The sequence below is a fragment of the Pagrus major genome, chromosome 7, assembly GCF_040436345.1.
Source record: "Pagrus major chromosome 7, Pma_NU_1.0".
Lineage (NCBI taxonomy): Eukaryota > Metazoa > Chordata > Actinopteri > Spariformes > Sparidae > Pagrus > Pagrus major.
The window spans coordinates 12,598,643-12,621,896 of record NC_133221.1 but is presented as its reverse complement, the minus strand read 5'-3'; the positions used below and the strand labels follow the sequence as shown (position 1 = coordinate 12,621,896).

At 39.8% G+C, this 23,254-nt stretch overlaps 1 protein-coding gene across 2 annotated transcripts in view; it reads right to left on the bottom strand.

The window, feature by feature from the left end:
• The window catches only part of plcg1 (phospholipase C, gamma 1), a 31,888-nt gene extending 9,281 nt beyond the window's left edge, over window positions 1–22,607 (bottom strand). The window contains exons 1-22 of one of the 2 annotated variants that reach the window (XM_073470293.1): window positions 22,420–22,607; window positions 20,434–20,721; window positions 11,904–12,056; window positions 11,019–11,112; window positions 10,861–10,908; window positions 10,221–10,305; window positions 9,999–10,082; window positions 9,581–9,603; window positions 9,403–9,472; window positions 9,211–9,312; window positions 7,356–7,474; window positions 6,717–6,802; window positions 4,959–5,079; window positions 4,564–4,732; window positions 4,335–4,457; window positions 3,904–4,005; window positions 2,401–2,588; window positions 1,392–1,592; window positions 981–1,100; window positions 385–565; window positions 208–285; window positions 4–107 (exon numbers count right to left, since the gene is read on the bottom strand). In XM_073470293.1, coding sequence (XP_073326394.1) covers window positions 4–107; window positions 208–285; window positions 385–565; window positions 981–1,100; window positions 1,392–1,592; window positions 2,401–2,588; window positions 3,904–4,005; window positions 4,335–4,457; window positions 4,564–4,732; window positions 4,959–5,079; window positions 6,717–6,802; window positions 7,356–7,474; window positions 9,211–9,312; window positions 9,403–9,472; window positions 9,581–9,603; window positions 9,999–10,082; window positions 10,221–10,305; window positions 10,861–10,908; window positions 11,019–11,112; window positions 11,904–12,056; window positions 20,434–20,650 — 2,468 coding nt within the window. In that variant the 5' untranslated portion in view covers window positions 20,651–20,721; window positions 22,420–22,607. Of the gene's footprint in view, window positions 1–3; window positions 108–207; window positions 286–384; window positions 566–980; window positions 1,101–1,391; window positions 1,593–2,400; window positions 2,589–3,903; window positions 4,006–4,334; window positions 4,458–4,563; window positions 4,733–4,958; window positions 5,080–6,716; window positions 6,803–7,355; window positions 7,475–9,210; window positions 9,313–9,402; window positions 9,473–9,580; window positions 9,604–9,998; window positions 10,083–10,220; window positions 10,306–10,860; window positions 10,909–11,018; window positions 11,113–11,903; window positions 12,057–20,433; window positions 20,722–22,009; window positions 22,063–22,419 lie in introns of those variants that run through there. The other variant, XM_073470295.1, reaches the window with a different exon arrangement.
• Window positions 22,608–23,254: the final 647 nt, after the last annotated feature.

Below are 23,254 nucleotides of genomic sequence, written 5' to 3'. Positions count from 1 at the left end.
CACCATCCTCCTTCCTGTTTGTCCACATTAGAGATAATGGCGTTCTTAGTGAAGGAGAGCTCATCGTCTCTCTGGGCTTTATACTCGTACATGGCTCTCACAGTGCACTGAAAAGACGAGACAGAAGGTGGTGACACAGATGTTCGCCGTGTTCACTGTATTGCAGGTCCAAAGTTGCAGAAATCAACCTCACACGAACACACTCACCTTAAATGTTGGCATTTGGTTGGCCTCCACGTAAAAGCCTGGATTCCTGCCCTCGTACAGAGACCCGTAGTCTGGCTCCTATTGGACGACAGGTTGTGTGTTTTTTTTTAATATTATTTTATGTTATCTAACCCAGAGAATAGTAACTAGTGCCATCGATCGTGAAGTTGTACTCACAGCAGTGCCTATCTTCTCCAGTGTGTCCTCATTGATGGGATAGCGCAGTTTCATTTTGCGGTACAGAGGGTGCTTCTCATAGTAGCTGATGAGATCTACTAGGCTGTCAAACTCTGAGGTGCCCAGCACCACGGTCTGACCCTCCTGCTGCACGCGGCAGTGCTTTATCTTTCCCTCGGCCCTGTGAAGAAACCACAGACTTGATATCAATGACTTTGTATTCGTTTGAATATTGGTTAACCTGTATATGATCATTAGTTGCCTTTCTCTTCGCTCATCCTCGTACATTAAAAAGAAGTTAGATGTAAAAGACTAAACAAGTTTCATCAGTAAGAAAAAATTTAGAGTGTTCGGGAGTTCAAACAAAATGTAATGAAGGTGCTCTTTGGTAGCCGATACAGAAGTGCAAAAAAGAAAAGAAAGATCTAAGACACTTTTCTGGCAAAATGGTTCAAATCTGATCGATGTTTCAAGCTGAATTTCATTTTCAAAAACATTGCCAATGAATGTTAATATCAAGCTGAGTAGGAAAATTGGAAGTGTGCCTTAGATCTATCTTTCTGTTATTACTTTATGAGGCAATAGGATCGAGTTACCTGAAGGAAATGGCAAATGAATTGGGTTCCGCTCTCTTCCTCACAAGAAATGCCCCGTCACGAGGAACTCTCATCAGCATGTTCTCGGCATGGCTCCTGGACAGGTTGGCGTGGTACCACCTGGGATGAACAACAACACAAACAGACGGTTTGTAATTGTAGGGATGCAACTTTGTCACTTCGCGCCCATTCTTCATTCTAGATTAGGGAGTCTGCCGCAAGTCTACAATGTAAGCTGTAGCTATAAAATGTTATTTAGAGTTGGGGACAAGCATCCAGCATAAATCTCCAGTTTATTGAATGAGATGGTGCCCCTCAACAAAAACAAAACTAAATACTGACAAATGTACATCCCTGAAGGTCATCAGTGTTTCATAATCAAAAATTCTTTCAATACTGCTTGAGACTCACTCTTTACTCTCGTGAGCGTTGGTCTGAGGCACCGGCTCAGTCAGCTTCATCTCAAACTCGTTGCAGCGCAGCGCCACCTGCTGGTAGTGGTTGATCAGAGCAAAGAGCGTGTCGAACACCAGGTTGTCGGTCAGGTAGAACTTGGGGCTGCCTGCCTCCTGACGAGAGTGAATACGACAGTGTTGCACCCGCCCTGAACGCCTGGTGCAGAGATGGATAAGACGACAACAACAACAAAAAAAGAAGGTGAGCGATCCACAAACAAACAACAAACAACCAGTTTTTCTTCCTGAAAAAACACCACCTCTGTCGTTAATCTTGAACATACTACCCGCTATATATCTGAGCATTATTTCCATACATTGTGTGTAAATCACACACACGCACAGATTGATTGGCTTTGAGGTAACACCACTCATGCAGAGCCTTTACATTAGCAGACAGAAGATGAATGATTACACTTCAGACCGTGACAAAAAGCCCATTCAATCAATGATGGAGTGATTGACATTGACTGATCTGACAGTGTGTCACTGTTATTAGCATGAGTTAGTGCGACAGAACACACGGTGTGAGTGCTGTCTACTGACACACACGAGAGTTTTCCACTACAACATGGCAGTAAATCACAGTTGTGTAACAGATGGGTGTTAATGGGATGTTTTTTTGCCAGGCACTATGCTAAACTACAGTATGTCTCTCTTTTTTACTATGTCTAAAATCACTGGTTGCCTGGAGAATGTCACTTTTACTTTTTATATGTATAGTTTAAGACATGAAACAAAGAAATGAAACAGTGTAGTACACAACTATTCAATTCATTGAATTATCATGATAATAACTTGTTACTCTGATATGTTCTTCTGTTGCTAACAACAAATGGAAAATCTGGATTAAACTGTAAATTACAAAATGATATTAATGATCAATATTATTTTACAGTTACGCTGTTACATGTGTAGAAAGTCTGCAGATACTGTGAATGCAAAATCATGTGCACCATCCATACCAGAAAGACAGTGTGTAGTCTCCCACAAATGTCTCGCTCTCTCGGACCAGGAAGGACCCATCAGGAGCTCCGGTCTCCAGGCAGTACTCGGACAGTAACCTCTCGGCTATCTGCCGCCCGTCCCGCCCTGCACCCAGCTTCCCGTGAAACCATTTCTCTGTCACGTGCTGGTCCATACCGTTGGACACCTGGAGGATTAGAAAACAGAGGGAGATGTTTGACATCTATGGTGCTCACATTTACTTGCTTCATACAGCTTTTTAAGAGTGAAATCTGAGAAATTTTCAATCTCTTTCAAGGTATCAAAAACCGTATTCATCATATCTAAATTGCTGAAAAATTAAATTTTACAGATTTTCCTTATACCCACAGCAATCAATGTATATTAGAATTTAGTTTATTTTACCAGCAGTTCATATGGGCTTGTATGCTTTGATCCAGACTATATATTGCAACAGGATCATTTTAAATATCGAAAGATTTTTGTTCCAAGTGCTGTATGGTAGGCAACTGGATGTGTCTCAGTTTCTTGAAGACGTTTCACCTCTCATCCAAGACAAAGATTTTTGGTGTACATGAGTAAGTGTAGATGAAACACTAGATTATGTTGAAAATAAAACATTTTTCAGGGAGTATATTAGAATGTAAACATATTCCCAACTAGGACTACACAATTAATCAAAATATTATCGAATTCGCATGTCCAAATCACAGAGCTGTTTTTTCAGTGAAAATTAAAATTGTTGATGCACAATGATTATTTCCACTAATTGTGATTATATCACAATCGCAGTATCTTTAAAAAATAATCGTAATATGATTTTTTTTTTTCAATCATGTAGCACCATTCCTGCCTTTGGAACAGTTAAAATGAACCATTTGCCAAGCTTTCAAGACTTTCTACAAACCCTGTTAGCTGCTTTAGCTTGAAATTATTCCCTCATTCCTTCTGGATCTGATCATTTTCAGGTCTTTGAATATTAGAAATCAAGATTTATTAAATGTTTATAATGGAAAGAATAACTTTTTCTATGAGGCTTCAGAAAAACTAATCTTGAGGAAATGTGGGAGAGGGGGAAAGGGTGTATTTACCTGAAACGTAAATGAAAAAAAAAATTCAAACCTGCTCCTTTGTTTGAATTTTCTTTTTATTATCACGGTCATTATTTTATTTCATTCTAATTTATTTACTGTATTTGTATTTTCCCACCTTTCTCTTATCTAAAATGTGTGTTCTACAAATACATTGTGACAAGCAGGAAATATGGATCTCTCTGTAGTGGTATGTATGTAAAGATGATGATCTACGTTGATTCTAAATAAAGAAAATTAAAAAATAAAAATAAAAAAAGAAATCAGGATTTTCTACAACACAAAGCACTGTATTTATCAAACTGTGTATAAATTAAGTGCAATGTCTGGTGCTGTTACAAGAAAAAATTCAAAATCAGGACAAGTGATTCTCATCTTTATGTGTATTGACAGCAGATCAGGCCTACTAACCTCTCTGTGCTCCTCCTCATCATCATTGCCCTGGTTACTGGAGGTCTCTTCTGAGTAGTAGATTTTAGTGCTCGTCAGGACAAAGAAATGAGGGTACCACTCCTGGGAGGGAAAGAGAGAGAGAGAGAGGTGAAGGGAGAGAGACTGTTGCTTCAAATGGTGAGATTAAATATTTAGAGGATCCATGTGTCGCACTGAAGAGTGGCCCGATTAGGCAAGAGGAAATAAATCCTCTGAAACACAGAGCAAAGCAGGTCATTAAGTCAAGACCCAGCTATAAAATGAATGTGGAATAGAAAAGATGATGATGTCTTTGCCTTATCACAGCTAAAATCAAAGCACTTAGGAAGAGTGACAACACGCAAAATAGGCTTCAGTGCATCACGTTTCAGCAGCATCCAGAATCCATTTACTATGATAAACATGCTTACATGGTTAATGGGGTCTTCCAGGTACAGGATGCCATTTTTGATGGAGTTGCTGATATCGTTCTCTGAATAGGGAGTGGAGGTGGACACTTCCTCATAGGCACTGCCCTCTGCAAGCTTCTTATGCTGCAGCAGTGAAGGGAGAGAAGGACAGACGGTCAGAAATGCTGCATACAAAGCATTCATGCTTTGGCGCAAAAAGGCCAAATGTTTTGTGCAGGAGGCTCCTGACCTTAATAAGGATCTTCCTCTTGAGCTGGTTGGGTGAGGGCAGGCCATCAGCCGCGATATCCACCGCCTTGGTCAGCAACATGTCTCCAAACACCTTCTTGAAGTGAGTGGCCATATTCCTCTGCTGCACAATACTGCAGTGGTCCTCGATGGACAAGATGATGGGATAGCTGCAGGAGGACCACGGATTAGAACTTCACAGGAATTCTCTCCTTATCTGGACTTAAGTGCAACTTTCTTATCTTTATCTTTCACGCACTACAATGATGTCACTGCTGCTGTCTCTCCACATTGTTTCTTTATCAGTGTTTCAGTTTCTTTATCTGGTCCTACTATTGCATCGCCACCGACAGCTATAAAAAGAATACTGAGTGGCTGGCACTCATGGAGACTCACTCAGACGTGACGAAGGCATGCTCTTTGATGGTGGTCAAAACATCACAAAACTTTATTTTTGTGGTGAGGGTGTGTCCATGGTAGATGACTGGCATTCCGTCTGGACCATCCCAGCAGTCCACTGGAAATAAACAAACACAGACATACACGCGATGTCATTTCATCTACTACACTACATACAGACGAGTAAGCAGTGATAACAAGTAGTTTAACAACATTTTGCTGTAGCTTGATGGTAGTTCAAATATATCTATCTATATCTATATCTATATCTATCTATATCTATATCTATATCTATATCTATCTATATATATATATATCAAAAAATAAAATAAAATACAAAATACTACTATAAGACAATTAAAATACAAGTAATTTAAAACATACAAACATACATAAAGACATTATTATTATTATATATATATTATATATATATTATAATTATTTATATATGTACATAATTATTATTATTATTATTAATTATTATTATTATTATTATATTATATAATAATAATAAATAATAATAATGTCTTTATGTATGTTTTAAATTACTTAATTAAATGCATTGTCTTATAGTAGTATTTTGTATTTTATTTTGTTGATTTGATAAGCAAGTATATGTAATTTCTAACAAGATACTTTTTGATGAATTTGTGCCCATCTCTGAATGTTTGTGAATACATTTTTAACAAATTTAATCGATTAATCATTAACAATACTGACTGCTATCTCCTAACCTCCTAACTATCAGCAGCTGCAGCCTTTGGTCATGCAGACAAATTATGTCTGTGTGCTACAGAGACACCTTCAACTTGATTACTGGAGGTATGGAAGAAGGGCTATTTTACAACTGAATGCACGTGCAGTAACTTAACACTGGTAAAATTAATTGTCTTGATGTAATTCGCTGCTTGTTTCAAGTCTGTTGCTTGTTTCTTTTATGTGAAAATGTTATATTGTTTGTTTTATGTGGAACTTTTTATGCTGCTGTCTTGGCCAGGTCTCCTTTGTAAAAGAGACTTTGGATCGCAATGGGAATACTCCTGGTTAAATAAATAAATAATAAAGTAACAATAAAACATACAAAACCAGAGCTGACATTTCTGGCACTTTTCCCATAGTGGGGTCTTTCATTTTGATTTTCTATTTAATGATCTTTGAACAAGTGGACACTTTCTGCATTCAGATGAACTTAATGGCATTTTTGCTGCCATGCGACATTTTTGTCTTATATTTTTCTTATATTTTTTGCTCATTGCTTTACAAAGTGGTTTGACCTGCTTTTTCTAGGCAGCTTTAGTTAACCAAACTAGATTTCTACCTAGGGTAAGCTTTGCTGTAGATCATCTTCCTCCAGTGTGACAAACTGGTAGCTTTTACGGTAGCTTCCACAACACTGTGAGAAAGAAGACTTGAAAGTATCTAAGACCTTTAAACTTGTCACGTTTATTTACTTTTGTATGAGGCAGAGCGACCCTTTGACCTACTATAATACAGTCCTATTCATAGAAACCTGCTCGACAAGGGTTCGGTGTAAAGGCCATACAGCGTACAGCACTGTTGTGTAACAGTGTGTGTGGATAAGGGTGTGGCGGCTGCATTAAAAGTAGAACTGTAAGGGAGAAGAGTTAATTACGAGGTTGAAACTCAAGTGGTGGTGATTTACTGTACGTGGGTTGAAGTGTAGTGTGTCTGTGTGTGTGTGTGTGTGTGTGTGTGTGTGTGTGTGTGTGTGTGTGTGTGTGTGTGTTTACCCACATTCAATACAGCGGCAGCCCATCCTCAGACAGCGAGCGTACGCCTCCAGAGACGACTCGCTGGAAAACTGGTCTCCCGTCAGGTAGCTAAAAATAAGCATGTAACGTCAAGGTAGGCAGACAAAAACACACTCATATCCAACCAGTCAGTCAGAAAGGATTCTTACGTCAGGGGTTGCAACACAAACACGCACACTTTCTATGGTGGTAGCACACACACATTGATACTGCTGTATCAAAAGGGCCCTCTCGCTCTTTTGTTGACTGGAGTAAACACTTCTTACTCATTCAGTCGGTCAATTCAAACCTAATCAAAGCAACGTGGGAAGTTTTCATTCCGCTGCTCCAATGAGTATTGTTTCACATCTAGCACAGAAGGTTATCATCTGAACTGCTTTTCACACACTTTTCAATAGCAGGAAAAAATACATTTTCCTACAAAATACACGCCTGGATCTCATTCTTGAACATGATTGTGAAATAATACACTCTTATCTGATGTATGAAGTCAGTTCAAAAGCTCTCACTGGTTAGAGGTTTTCAAGAGACAATACCAGGCTTTAAGCATTCCTAAGGCCTTATTACAACTGGTTGAACTTAAAAGAAATGTACGCATGAGAGCTATGAACTGCATCCTTACGTGTTGTGCGAAGAGGAGATCCAGTAGTGGGACAGGGGGTTGTTCATATTATCAGGACACACCTGGTCCAGGGAGGAATCCCAGATAGTGTTCTCTTTAGAGAACAGGTATGTCAGCAGCTATGCAGGAGAGAGAGGAGAGCAGTGAGAATGAGGCTGATGCCAAATTTATGGACTTTACACACGTTTGCAGACTTAACTGATTTGTTTCTGCCAAATCCACGAGTGACTAGGGCTGTCTAAGTCAACAATTCAGCAAGTCTGCCAAAGCCTAAAGCAGAACTTTCTTTGAACTTCCAGAGAGTCCAGTTGGAGTGCAGACTTCAGACAAAACGATGTTGATGTGGCATTGTAAAAAGTAACAATAGCACTAGTAACAAGCAAGTATACAAAGCAGTTCAGACCTGGAGGCACTGACAGGGCTTTAATAGGTGATAGAAGAAACATTTCTTTGCTTGGAAAAGGCTCAGAAGGCCTTCTGCAGGGCACACTGCCAAGATCTGATCCAGCTTTAGACCACCCTGATCGTTCAGTCTGTGTCTGCACCAAAACTCCTCTAAATAAATCATTTTGCACCATAATTACAAGTGTTGACGTGTCTCATTTTAAGCACTGTTCTCTCAATACTTAGAGGCAAAAACCCAATAAAGCACAATAAATTCACATCACAAATTTCAATGCGTGAATCCATCTTAACCATGAGCAGATACAGAGAATATATTCCGAATGGCACAAGATCACGTATGTGAGCGTTTAACATTTCTAAATGCTTGGAGAACCATGGAGCAGCTGTCTGGTGTGTCAGAAGTTAGGAACACATGAGATCTGATATCTTGCACATACAGAATACAGATCATATATGTTTTGAGTTTTTGTTTTGTAGGGCTGTCCAGAATAAAAAATGTTGGGCTCCGGCAAAGCTTCGGTTGGGGGAGGAGGGAGTGCTGAGCTTGTTTTGTGAAGGATTTAGCCAGCCTCTGTTCTCAACCAAGATGGTGTCTTTCAGTTTAATTGAAGGCATTCTTTCTTAAGGATTCTGCTCACCTAAAGCATTGATGTTTCTATGTTATTTGTTACTGAATAAAAATACATTTCATGAATGGTTTGGTGTGTTTTATGCATGTCAGTAATTCTGAGAGGTTTGGTTAAACAAGGTATAATAACAGCTATTTTGAAGTTTGCCTACATTTAGCAAAAAAGCAAAAATATGAATATCTGAATCCCAAAATTGAAAACCAGATACACATCCATCAAAAGAATATCCGAAAAGTTGAATATTTTGTCCGGTTTTTTTGGACTTTCATTTGTTTGGTATAGACAGGGAAAGGTTGGCGCTGATCTGATGACGAAAAAAGAAAAATGACCACCTATATTATAAGAACCCTCAGTCCTCTCCATCTGGGTCAACAATAACAATTGTTCTTATTAACAGTTTTTCTACTTTCGCTGTTATTCTCAGTAGACCAAGACCTGTGCATCTGCTGTCTAACACAACATAGCCGAGGGCACAGAAACACAGTACCAAGTCTTACAGGCTGGCTCGCACCAGCTTCCTCTTCTCAGTGCTTTATGGTGACCACAGAAAGCATCCTTCGCTTTCTGCAGAACCCTCACGCGGCACCACAGTCAATAACCTTTTCTATCTGTGTGGGAGGAGGCGCTTTAGGCCGAGATCATGGCTATCCATGTAAATTTCTGAGCATCTCCCACCCACACCGACAACACAGAGGGGACATCGGAAACATCACGAGCAAAAGCAAGTTTACATTTTCCATTAGTGAGCAAAAAACCCAGAAAAAGAGTGTGAGGAGAATTGAGAAAAAGGGGGCAAAAGAGAGTGGGAGAGCTGTGTGTACCTCGTCTTGGTGGAAATAAGGCTGCTCCACTTCTCTCAGGGGGTCTTTCAGGTAAGCGAACATAAACTCCTGAACCTTGCTGCTGTCTGTGGCCCACATTTCCTGAATTCACATGCAGACACAGATGTATCAGGGCGTGCATGTGAAACAAATACTTGATGAACTCGATGTGAAACGGCCTGGAGATATTACCTTCTGAGACTCCAGGAGGAAGCTCTTGAAGTCGTCGAGGGAGATCCTCTGTTCTGGTCTGTCGATGAACCTGGCAGAGAAAGTGATGGTTCACTTCAGTAAACACACATCTGTGACGCTGCAGAGATTCAATGTGTGTGTGTGTGTGTGTGTGTGTGTGTGTGTGTGTGTGTCCTACCTCTGTAGAAATGGGATCTCCATCTAAGAGAATGGGCAAAAAGAGAACATTTTAGTTAATTAATGTCATTTCAGTGTGTGTAGTACTAGTCATGTAGATGGACACAGACATCCTGTAGGGGGCTGGGTGGTTAGTCATGGGGGGCACTGAGGTCATCCATTTAATCTGACCCCACCCAGTCTGCCTGCCTCATCATCTGTGTGAGTGTTGAGTGTGTGTGTGTGTGTGTGTGTCCTAATGGCCTCCACCAGAGGGGTTTGGTGGGTTTTTAACTGGTCCATATTGATCTCCGAGCCATTTGAGAACAGACAGATGGGGGGGAGGAAGGGTTTCCTTGGCAGGGCATCAGATGAGGCGCAGGGGGGATGAAAGTGCTGGGACAGAACTATCTGTGTGCACATAAAGCAAGTGCACTTACGTTTTTCTGAGCATCGAACATGAGGCTGCGATAGAGCTGGGCGAATTGGCTGAAGGACACGTCTCCATTCCTCAACTCTGAGTCCTAGAAAACAAAAAGGAAAAAAGGACCGTTAACGAAAAATCGTAAATCTTTAGCCTCTCATATTGAAAGGGAAGTGGGCAGGGAGATGGAGTGGAAAAAGGGGGGGGGGGGTGTCTGTGATAAGCAGGAGGAGGTTACCGGAAGTTTCTCTCGGAGGAACCTCATGTTGGGCACCCTGTAGTTGACCTGGCTCAGCATGCTCTTCAGATCCTTACAGGATATCCTAAACACATACACAAGTTTTGTTGAGAAATTAAACACAAACATGGATATGCACGTAAGATAAACGCAAAAACTTCTACCAATTACGCAGATCCTGTTGTAGTTGGGGACATTATTTTGAAATTTACAGACAAACTGAAACGCACGCCCCTCGTGCTCAGCCGAGTCTTTTTGGCTTCACTTTTACTACACGGCCTGGAATTTTGGCCAGGCAGGACAACACCCCTACGGCGTAACAAAGGTCTGCGCTTTCGTCAGGGATGTAACAGACAAACATCTCTGTGCATCTCCTCCATCCTCTGCAGTCTGTTTCCTGCTGCAGGAAGAGGTGCTGGTGTGCGGCTGAGAGGTTAGTTCCTTCACACCACCTCAACAGAGCTCTCTCACTGACACCTACCAAACTCATGTAGCTCGCCTACTCGCTCTGGATGTTACACCGGGGAAAGGACACACAACTGATGCGCCAAACCATTGAGTTATATCTAATTGTGCCTAATTCCTGTGAGGCTGATTTGATCAACTCTAGCGTTTGTATCTTTTCACTGAGTGGACGTACCTGTCTTCTCTGTTACGATCAACGGCGTAGAACTGCTTACGTAACCATCTGGAAACAAAGAGAGGGTATTAAGAGATTTTTTGCATGCAGCTCATTACACAACATCTTATATAGTTTCAGCTTTGGGTGTGATGTGTAGCTACATGTGCATTGTTTACCTCTCTATTTGGAGCGGTGTCGGAGACTTCAGTGTGTCGGCCACAAGCCAGTTTAACCCCTTCACCCACATGGTCATCTCCTCATCAGACGTTGCTATATTTGACAAAATATAATCAGATTCTTTGTATTTCTTTGTCAAAGGTCTAAGGATATATTGTGTTGTATTGCACAGAAATGACTATTTTTCTGTTGCTTTTACACTGAACAAAAGCCAGGACAAAACAGAATTGTTGATAAAAACAGAATAAAAATAAATCTGACATTGCAATATGTGGGTTGATCCATTCTTTTCCTTTTGAATACAGTCCATTTTCCCCAGTGTTGTATATGGGTCCGTGCTTTAGTCCTTAGATAATTACCAATTATTTTCATTATTGATTAGCCCAGCAATCATCACCTTGATTAATTGTTTTGACTAAGAAATTGTAAAGACATTAGTGAAAAAATGGCAGAAGTGATGTCTTCAATTAGCTTGTTTTGTTTGACTAACAGGTCTTAAACCTAAAGATATTATAGTTATTATAGGATGTTTTTTTGCATGAAAAATGACAAAAGATGAATCAATTATTTATATCTAGTTGTGCACACTCTGCAAAGCTGTGATTTGTGATTTTGGGAAATACAATCATAATTGGCATTAGTGGTGTTAAAGCTCCTTCATCAACTTTTGAACATTAAACCAAGAGCAGCGTTTTTCTATTAATTTATTTTTTGTATTTATTGTAACACAAGATGTTTTTGCTTAGAAACACAAGTCCCACCAACACAAAAAGCAATAATTAAAAACTAAAAGATGGTTGAAATTTGGAGACACATCTGATGGATGTTAATGTGACATATTAACACAGTAGTTATATCTGAAGTGGGTAGGCGTCTGTTCATACCTGCCAGACTGAGTGACTTAAGGCGAAACTCAGTGCCATACAGGATGACGAAGCAGTGAGCTTGGTCCAGCCGTGCAGCCGAGTCCTCCACATAGCGCTCAAAGTCCCGGGACTTCTGTCCAGGACGGATCTCCTTAATCTCTCGAATATCAACTGGAGACACAGACGCACATACAAGAGTTAAAAAGAGACACTTGACATACCAGTTACTTCCTCGTACATTCAAAGTTGTTCTCAGTAGAGCTGGGTGATATGGCTGAAAAATCAAAGCTATGCTATAAATATGAATAGTTTTCTGATATCACTATATGTCAGAGTATGCACAAAAACAAACAAAGAAAAATCTAAATGAGGTTCAACACACTAAACTGTTAAACTTTACTTCATATGTGCGTTGCAAAACAATACCTAACTAATTCATTTTTAGTCACACTTTGCTTAGAAATATTAATTTGTACGACAGAATTGATCAAACAATAGGATCAAATCTTCATGAAAGCACTCATTACAACTCATTAGTACATAAACAATAATAATGAATTAGCTTCAACCTTGTCTAAAGTGTTTTATGATACAATTTGCTTTCATAAATCTTTACATTCTAAATCTTTTCAGTGTTTCCTTTGTGATTGTTTGGTATTTGTTCCATATTTATCCCTGGTCTTAGTGTTGGTTCTAGTGCTATAAGTGGTCATTTTGGTGAGTTAATGATTAAAGGTCTACTTCTACACACTGGGCCTGATGCTTCTTGCTGTTTTTTTTTGTTGTTTGTTTCGTTATCTAGATTATAATGTTCAATTTCCCGTTTGTGTCTAGCTGTGGTGGTCCAACACTAACTTTCTAGCAGAGCAACCGACACACGGCTTGTGTGAGTATTATAAGCCCCCCGAGCGACCACATAAAACAGTGAAGCTGAGGCCACGACCTAAACCACATATCAAGTAAAGGCATGCTACATCTATACTCTTTTGTCAGATACGGACTCCAAATGATAGAACCATGAAGCAACTGACCCCAAATTAACCTTAGATTGCCTTTCACCACTGACATTAACCAAAACCACCAAATAGTAATCTGAAAACAAAAAGACCTTGAGTCAGTCGCACAAACCGGTTTGTGATTGGGACGGGTCGGGTCTGTATAATAGAGGTTTCAAATACATTGAAGACATATTGTGCATGAAGAACTGTGTGACTTTAAGAAGGTTGTAATGGGTTAATAATGTTTAGTACAAATAGCATCAAACAGGGAATATAAAAGTGATTACGGCACTCAAGAACCCTGCCGGCCAAGCTCAAATCTAGTGTAGACTGTATACAGAAACATACGGTATATGTTCTAGTTCCCATACACTGGACTCATTTTCAAAAAAAGTACTGCGTGGGATTTTACACAAGATTGCTTCATCATTTATCTTTAGGAATGAGATCATTTAATAAAAAAAAAAATCCCAGTACAATTTCGTCTTAACTCCATTAATAGGCAGTCAGAAGCTTTACGAGTGTGTAGGCTGTAAAGTAGCTCAACAGGGTCCTATCAGGGTTGTATTAGTGGCAGCTAAAGACCTACAGCATGCACACACACACACACACACACACACCACACACACACACACACACACACACACACACACACACACACACACACACACTTCTTTCAGCTCCTGCTCCTCTTCCTGCCCCTGAACCACACATCCTGTGCTTTTGTCGCCTACACACCACATCTGTGCTTGCGCATAGGTGAGCATGTTCATTTCTCGAGCATGACAAAAAAGAAAGTGTGTCGTCTTCTCATGCAGAATTTCACCATGCTTAGCTCTCTAATCATACATCATATCTCAGTTTACTTCACCCGCCAGAATGGCCAGCAGACTTCCACTGAGAGCGAGAGCGGCTTTGACAGGCTGATCTGTTACAGACAACCACTGAAGTCATTTGAGTCAAAATATTTGGAGCCTGCCTCAGACAGATGCAGGAAATAAAGAGATAGCCAGAGGTGTAACCTTACCAAAGGAGATGAGAGGAGCTATCCTGCAACACACTCCCACACTTCCTCCAGCCGTCCGTCCTGCCTTCAACACTTCTTCTACCACTCCTCACCAAGGCTGGGCTCAAACTTTTGTTTTGTTTTTCCAATAGTACTAGAAAAAAGTATACCCGAGTTTCTTTCCCAAAATTATTCTTACTTTGAGGATTCTCAAGTTTTTCTATAAAAGTGTAAACTCAAGCAGCCATACTTACAAACATACAGAGTATTTCAATCAGCTGTTCAATTGATGCTGGTTTCTGTTTAGTGTACTGTAAATTACCTAAAACTTGTCAACCATTCGTCAATACAATCCAGTCCAATATTTGTCAGACAACACAAACTATTTGAAATGACATCTAACATTTGATAAACTAAGATATTGATAATAAAACTATAATTAAAAGGTTAACTGATAATGAAAATTATTATAAGCTGCAGTCATAATTAAGTCTGGGGCATCTGTGAAACATTCTCTGTGTGTCTGGTGTTTACTGAGACAAAGTTCTGCTAAAGGAGACAACAAAGGCTAACCTGATTATTAACCTACTCTAATAAAAAACTGATACTGAACTCATATAAAACCTTTTCCATTTGAATCATTATCTATCCGATCAAAACATAAGTACGCAAGATTATAAATCTGACCGAGGGTTTAATGCTGACTGTCTTGAAATTGATATGTGACGCTACAAATGGACAGAAAAAAGGTTTGATCAATACCTAACTCTACTACTCACTCTGTTCAATGTAATAACCCTCATCACACTTTCAATGCATTACAACAATTAGTATTAGTAGGTCTGCTTAAAAGAAAGTAGCCAATAAAAATAATTCATACCGAGTGTGCTCTGATTTAAATGCAGAAAAACATTTATCTGCACTGTTTACAATAACATTTTAAGAAATTAAACTAAGTATAATTATATATATAATTATATTTCATATGTATTATTGTGTGCACCTCAATGAAAAAAGGCGCACCAGTGCAACCAGTGTCAAAAGTTAGACTGGAGCCCTGTAATGTTCCAGTTATTGTGCAGAATATTGCAGCTGTGATGTGACTCACACTTACAGCTGCAACGATTAGTTGATCGACAGAAGATTAACTGACAACTATTATGATAATCAATGAATTGTGAAAGTAATTTCTGTTGCAAACTCTTAATATGTTCTGATTAAGGCTTCAAAAAAATGTGTCGTAATGGTGCTTTTCTCTGTCATTTCTGATCTTAAACTGAATATCTTTGGGTTTTGGACTGTAAGTCCAAGATAAAACATTTGAAAACATAATTTCGGAGAAAATTTAGCTCAAGCACAAGATTTTGGACATCATATCGTGATAGGGAGTTAGCGTTGTCTTATCCTGGCTTTAAACGGTGCATCTTAGTAAAGTGATATAATTTTCTGAACTTACCAGATCGTTCTACTTGTTCTAATACTTGCCTTTACCCTTAATAATTACTTTGCATGTTTGACCACAGAATAAATAAAAAGCTCTACTGTATATTATGAGCCTAAGACTGTGGCAGCTAAAGTGGTTCCTATTGCAATCAAATTTTCGAGCAACTGTGCTGCCCGGAGGCCGACGATGTTTCAGTGTGCACTCACACAACAGCTGGTCAAACCAGCTCCTTTGACATGATGTTAGATACAGTTAAACACAGGACTTTCCCCCTGACAAATAACTGCCATGAATCTATATCATATGGATTCTGTTCCCCTTTCCAGCACATTGTAAACACAGCAGTCACAGTCAACTGTGTGGAACTGCACTTGTTCTCCAGCGACAACCTGATCTTTACAACAGTGTTTTCATACAGGCGTAAACAATCTAAAAGCAGAATCTTATTGTGTAACCTTGTTGCTGCCTGCTGGATAGTGTCCCACTAATTTGTTAATACATGTGTCATAAATAAACTTGGCTGAGGGCCTAGTGTGGAACTGAAAAAAAAGCAGTGTGGAGGCTAGAAATGACATCAGGCAGTTTGGGTTGTGAAAGCATGTGCGTGTCCTTTTGCGGGAGGTATGGAAAAAGCAGGTCAGACAGATGACCGCCCACACAGACATGTGCAATTCCACCTACAATTCATTTACAGACAACAAAAAATAACTGATGATTGCTTCATTTCTTACAAAGAAATTTCCAGGACACAGCTGACAACATTCAACTGCTGGTCAATATGAGCTCATCCACTATCATGACTGATAACATGCAGACAAAGTCCCTTGTTTTAATAACCGGTGACACACCGCTCAACCTGAATACACATCACATTCCAAGGCTCCATGCACCATTGAAGATTAACTAACTATTTTCATTCTAGACTGATCTGTTAACTATAATCTCAGTTAATCATTTAAGTCTATAAAACGTCTGACAACTGGGTTAAATGTCAATCCCAGTTTCCCAGAGTTCAAGGGGACATCTTCACATGTCTTGTTTTGCCCGATGAGTATCTCACAGCCCAAAGATATTCAGCTTAAAATGATATAAAACAGAGAAAAGCAGAGAAGCTGTAGTTAAGGATTTCTTTTCAGGTCAAATTCAATCAACTCTAAATGATCAGAGCTATCGGCTATTACGTCAGGATAACCTGTGTGCATGTGCAGTTCAGTTCTGCAGTGGTTGTAGCCTGCCATCATTACTCAGAGCAGTCTGAGAAATCTGAAGGCTTGTCTGTCAAAGGTAATTTGGTGCTAAGGTGTCACAGTTGTGTGTTAACCACTTGGTTGAGTAAGTCCTGCTCTTTTTATTCTCACCCCACCATAACTCTAAATACAAGTCTGTTTTGCTCTACTGTTTACCAACAGAAATGTAAATATATGGTTTTAAAGTACATCTAAAACTCATGTTAGCTCTAGCAAACTTCTACTCCGTGTATCAACAGCACTCTCGGTTTATAGGCCTGTAAAAAAAGTTGCATATCGCACCTTTAATAAAATCAGATAACGATTTATTAGCTGATAGCTTTCTCTTTTAAAACCACAAACAGGATTTCTGAAGGAATTGTCACCAATAAACTCAGCGGGACATTTTGAAGTAGATAAAACCATGTCTCAGTGATCTATAGTGGACAAACTACGTAAGGGAGACACTGTGTTTAAATTACCTCAAACCTAGTTTGATATTTCTGTACTGCAGTTTCTTATTACTTATCTGCTGATATTAGGGTTACTGTACCTATATCTGCATCGGAAATGCATCTGATGCTGCTGAAAATGCTGGAATCGTTATCGGCATGTACACGAATCAATGCACTGATCTGATACCACAAAATGTATTTATTAGAAATGGGACCCTGCTACTTCCCAGCAGTGTCCCGAACACCTGTATGCAACTTAAGAAATGTTTCATGGCACAAGTAGCCAATATCCAGTATCATCAATTATCTGGAAGAAAAACACGGTCGGTACACATCTAGCCGACACATAAACCAGTGCTGATATATATTTGCAGCCAGCTGAAATCTGCCAATATACTGACGTGGCTCATTAATCAGTTTAGCTCTACTGATAGTATATTTTGTGGCAATTCAATTGAGCAAAGGCACAACATTATATTGATGTAAAACTCCAGTGAACACCAATATCATCATATGGACACAGATACGCATACGGGACACCAACAGTGGCAAATGTTTGTCCTCCGTTCACTTCAATGTTTTACGCGAGTGAAGGTAAAGTTGTTGCCACAACCTATGGCAAAGACGCGTGTGATTGGCCCCTGTAACAGACTACAAACCAGCAATCTGAGTTCATCCTGTATTGCCCACAGTCAGTGCTGGTAGGTAATGGTCATCCACGTGCATTTGAGTGTGTGACCATGCCATAAAGCAGTCCTGCTCAGTAGTTTGCAATACTGCCCGTGGTCTGAAACCACCAAGGACGATAAAGGGAGGGATACCGAGTTGGACACAATATAGAAAAATATCTACTGGTTTTCACATTTCTATCATTTTATATGTGGTCATATGATGTGCTACTAAGTGTACTGTAGTCTTTGTTAAAAATGAAAACCTGCATCCTAAATATGGGTGGGAATCGTACAGTACCTCACAATACGATTAACGATACGTTTACCGCGGTAACAATAGTATCACGATACAGCGATTCTGCAATAATCGATACATTTCAAGACAATCGCCGAATGATACATGATGATATCTGTCCAACTGATGGATACAAAATCCCTAAAAAGACAAAGTGCAGGAACTATGTGTCAATTCACTGCATTGGGGAGTGAGTTTCACAGGATTTGACATGAACTGAGATCAGACAATGTACAAAAAAAGCGACTGCAGCATGTCCGTGTCTACCATCATTCCAACTGACAGACAGCAGAACCGTCTGGACTCAAAATGTTGAAAAGGAATCTGTATAAATTAAGTTTACAGCGCAGGAAGTTATAAAGTAGTGACTCTGGTTATCAAATTGTGAGGGGACACGCAGTGGTATGATATACTGCCATACTGATATTTAGTCCCACCCCTATCTATCAGTTTCCTGTGGTCTTTGTTTGAAATGGAAACCTACATCCTAAAGCCCCCTACTTCGGTGCTTTTGAGAAAAGTTTGTAAACATTAAAGACGGGAGGCACCAAACTTAAACCTAAATTTCCCCCTAAGAAATCTGTGACTAGCTCATTCAGTGATGTATGTAGGTGTTGAAGTCCATCAGTTCACTTATTTTAACATCCGAGTTCCTCTTACAGGTTGATAAAGTAGAAAAATGATGTGTCATTGTGTCACATGATCCTGATTTACACTAATCAGTGATCAGTTCTCAGAAACCAGAAATTCTGAAGATGATTTGTACGATACTCTGGAGATATACTGAGTAAACCAAGTGATGTTTTGCAACAGTCTCCCTAGTATCAAAAAAAACTACACACTAATGTACAGCCTGTCGATAACAGAGTCCGATTGGACTGGAACATGTCAAATATCAAAATCTTTATGTTGATGACATGCCCTACCTGCACTTCCATCCAGTCTGTTACCGCCATTTCTTCTGCAAGACCACATCCTGCCTCTTTATCAAGCCAGACCTACATCTAATTGCATCATATTATGAAATATATGTGATCAGCACTAATATCTGCTGCCAGATATTTGGATGGTCAAGAAAGGCCAAATTCATGTGAAAGAAGCATCAATCTGGGAGAGGAAATGTGCAAAATGCACTTTGATCGAGGGACAAAAAGGTACGCTTGTCAGCATTTTATATTTAGCAACAAACTAGAGTGCTGTTTCCACAGTTAATGGACATCATTCTCTCACTGCCATTGATATGGGGTAAATACAGCGAGCCAAATTGTTCCCAAATGATCGCACACTTCCAGTAAAAACCCCTCATATTCTATTCCAGTACATTAATGAGCCGCCTAGGCCAATTTCACCTTACCAAGAGTATCAAGTGGCAGCTATGAGCTCATGTGTGAAACCCTTCATGGTAGAGAAGATGATACTGTTGTGTTAAAGAGAGAAAAAAAAAAACAAACCTAGGCCTACTGTCTTTTTTGTGTGTGAGTGTGCTCTTTTTGCTGCATCCGGAGCAGAGTGCAGCTGTGCACAAGGCATCCTGCTACCCGAGAGAGAGATGACTTAACGACTCACTGAAGGCCTGCGTGTCCTCAACTAGACACGCTGTTTTGTTGAAGATTAACCTGAATGTCAGCTTCCTGCCAGAATTCAGCATATTCCTATTAATACAACTAAAGAATTTCAGGAATTGTACTTTCTTCTTGTTGTCGACCTTAGATGTGATTTATGTCCTCACACCTGCTCTGTCACAATGCAACAAATTGAAACAAATAATTTGACTTTAAGGGCAAGTCAGGTCTCTGAATGACGCACAACAACAAACGCATGAATGGACCAAATCCTATAAATCTTATTTAAACAGAAAAGCAACTTTCAGGGACCAATCAGAGCTGAAATAAACAATGTAATATTGATATTGAGAGATGCCAATGAGATTTTCTTTTTACTATTATTGTTATCTAGAGTGAATGTTGTCTTTTCCTGTCTTGGAGGCTGCCATGTTCACGGTTAGGTGATAAAATATGGCTTGTTATTGAGTTGTTTCATCTGTGTAGAATAAACAATTAATGCCTCCTGTTTCAGATTATTTTCCACTTAACTGGTCTTTGTTTTACCTGATCTTTGTGCATGTAAATATCTTCTGAGACCACCATAAGTTCCCTTAAATATCATCAAATTTAGTCAATAATATGCAGTATTTAAGTTCAGCATTACAACTTACATTTCTAGGATCTAAACGGTTGTGGAAGTGACTTTGTCAATCTGAACTGACATCATGCACCAGCTGTTCACGTGTCATATGCGCTTAAGTCTTTTGTGAGCCATTCAAGCACCTAACACAACAAGTTGTACCTTTCATATTTCTGTCTGTATGTAAACCAACCAGTTCTGACATGGACACATTTACATCTACAACCAGCCCTCTGTTTGCAGTTATGTTTGCGTTTGTGTCTACTCACTCTCTCCCTCTATTTTATCCGTGCCCCGAGTCCAGATAATAGTCCTGGTCTCCAGCTTGACTTGAAATGTCCGTCTCTCTGGCCGCTGGGACTTCTTAGAATAAAACAGTGTCAGTACTGTGCCCAGCTCCAGGTCTCGATACAGGTTGTTCATCTCCGTGTCGTTGTCCATCCACGGAACGGGTCCGTTGGAAAAGAAGCCCGAGGTCCCAGCCATGTTCACTTCCCCTGTTTGTTGTCCGTTTCCTCTCAGAACAATCTGCTCAGTCCAGGCCTAGACAGGGATACCTACAGCAGGAGAAGAGGGGGAAACCCGTGAAACAACAATTCCCCAGGGACTTCTTGTGTGTCAACATTGTACACACATTATAAGGGAGTGAAGGGTTGTTGCTGTCAGAATAAAAGTTGACCAAAACATGTTTATTTGCCGGTAGATATGCTGTCAACAGGGTAAAAACTAATTTTTCGGCATCAAAATGTTTTTCCAATTACTGCCATTTTCCTCTGAAAGGGGCATTTTGTAGTTTTGAAGGAGAAATTCAATCCAGAATTTTAATATTTACAATATTGATGAGGCAATGATATAAACTCTTTCCATACTGAATAAACAAGCTGTTCTCAGAGGAAAATAAGGTCCCCAGAACACTGTTTGAAGATAGAAAGGTGGCAGGGTCCGCCACATATAAACAAAGAAACACAGTTTAAGTTTATTCAGTCATGAAAACGAAGAGTTTGTTCAGGCATAGAAAAAAAAAAAAACAACTACACAGCGCACCTTTAAAATACACATTTTGTATAATTAGTTTGTTTTTTTAACAAAATCCAACTGATATTTTGACATACATGTGAAATTTGAACCGATGTAATTTTGAGTGAGAAAAAACAGCAGTGACATTTTCCCCAAAACTACACAGTGCACCTTCTATGTAGTTTTGGGGAAGACATTCTTAACCAGAAGAGAAAGATCTTCATTTTTAATGCCTAAACAGACTAAATAAACAAACTCTTTGTTTTCATGACTGAGTAAACAAACTGACCTTAAAGGACAACACAAATTCATACCGTTTTACTTTGTATACATGTGGCGGACCCTGCCACCTTTCTAGCTTCAAACAGTGTCCTGGGGACCTTATTTTCCTCTGAGAACAGCTTGTTTATTCAGTCATGGATAAAAATAAATATTTATGAGTTTGTATTATTACCTCATTAATATTGTAAATAATACAATTCTGTGTTTGAATTTCCTCTCCAAAACTACAGTGTAGCAAAAGTAAACATTGTGGTAATAAAACAGCATATATATCATATGTAACGTACCTATAATCTATTTTGAAATGCTTATAATCATGTTAAAATAGACACTATGGATATGTCACACAAAAACAAATAACAATTCATACATGATGTTATTGATTTGTCTATATGGGGGAAGGTTACTCTCAGTATGGAGCAGCACTAAAACAAGCCTCACAGGAGCAGTACTCTGATAGATGTAAGTAAATGAGCTGTCTGGTGAGGAGAAACGTGTTAATTAAGCTGATCACGCAGGATAACTTTCACTCCAACATGATTTTACCTTTTAATCCAGCAGCAGTGAGGTTTAATCTGATTTAGACTGCTGATTCAAAAAAAAAAAAAAAAAACTACCAACAGGCCTGTAACCTGCTGCAGTCCGTCCCAGAGGAAAAGAAAGTTTCCTTTTGGATACAGGAGGCATCACGTTATTGGGAATACAAGTGTTGGCGAATGGCAGCAGAGGGGGGATAACAAGAAACGTCTGGCTATTTTCACAGCGTGGAGACGGGGCCGGTGTGAGCTAGCGTTTAGCTGGGCCAACAGGAGGAATCACGGCAGCGTTTCGCCCTGATAAAGTCCAGGCAGCGGTAGCTAGTCTGCCCCTTTCTTCCCCCTCTCTTTCGCCTTTACCGTGCGGGGAAAAACGAGCTGGAAAACAACACGTCGCAGGGGCTGCTGTGCTGTACCTACCGCCGCAATCTCGGCCCGACCGCACATCTCCAACGACTGAGGCTGCTGCTCTCTCCTCTCGGGCTCCGGTCGTCGGTCTGTCTCCTTGTTTTTTCTGCCCCACAGCCCGCTTTTCCGTCATTAAATCATCGCTAGGCCCTGGAAAGGCGCTGCGGTCCCGACGACAACAATCCCAGCTTCCTCTCTTCCCCTCCGGTCGTCCATAGAGAGAGGCAGGCAGACAGCTAGGACCGTGGTAAGACTACGCAAGTTTGTCTGCTCTCAGATCCAGCCAGCGCAGGCCCTTCCCCCCCAGCCGACCACCAGCAGCAACCGGGCCCGAGTCGAGAACCAGGCTTCCGCTGCGGGCCTTCACAATAAAAGTCGCGTCAAGGAGCTTGTTGCACTGTGTTTTAGAGGAGGCACACGTGGCTTAGTTTGACCCCCAGTTCATACCTTTCATGTAATTATGTATTTATTTTTTACATTCAGATCACACAAGAGATTTTGCCGTCAACATTGTACAAATAAAAATGTAAGCCAAAACTTGAAACACAGCCAATTTAATTGACAAATTTGTTTTGTTTTGTTTTTTGTCTGGTACATTTCCCTCCACTGTAAAGAACATTTGTAATTTCAACCCATTTCACAAAGTGCATCATTCCTTGATTCTAAAATGATGACAGTAGGATGAAGTATCCAGTGCTGTAAAAAGTACACAAGTAAAAGTAAAGATATCGTATTAAAATATTCCCACATTGCCTACAAATAGTACTTGAGTAAAAGTCTTGAAGCATTTGATATTAAATGAACTTAAGTATCAAAAGTAAAAGTAAAATGATACTTATATTCACAT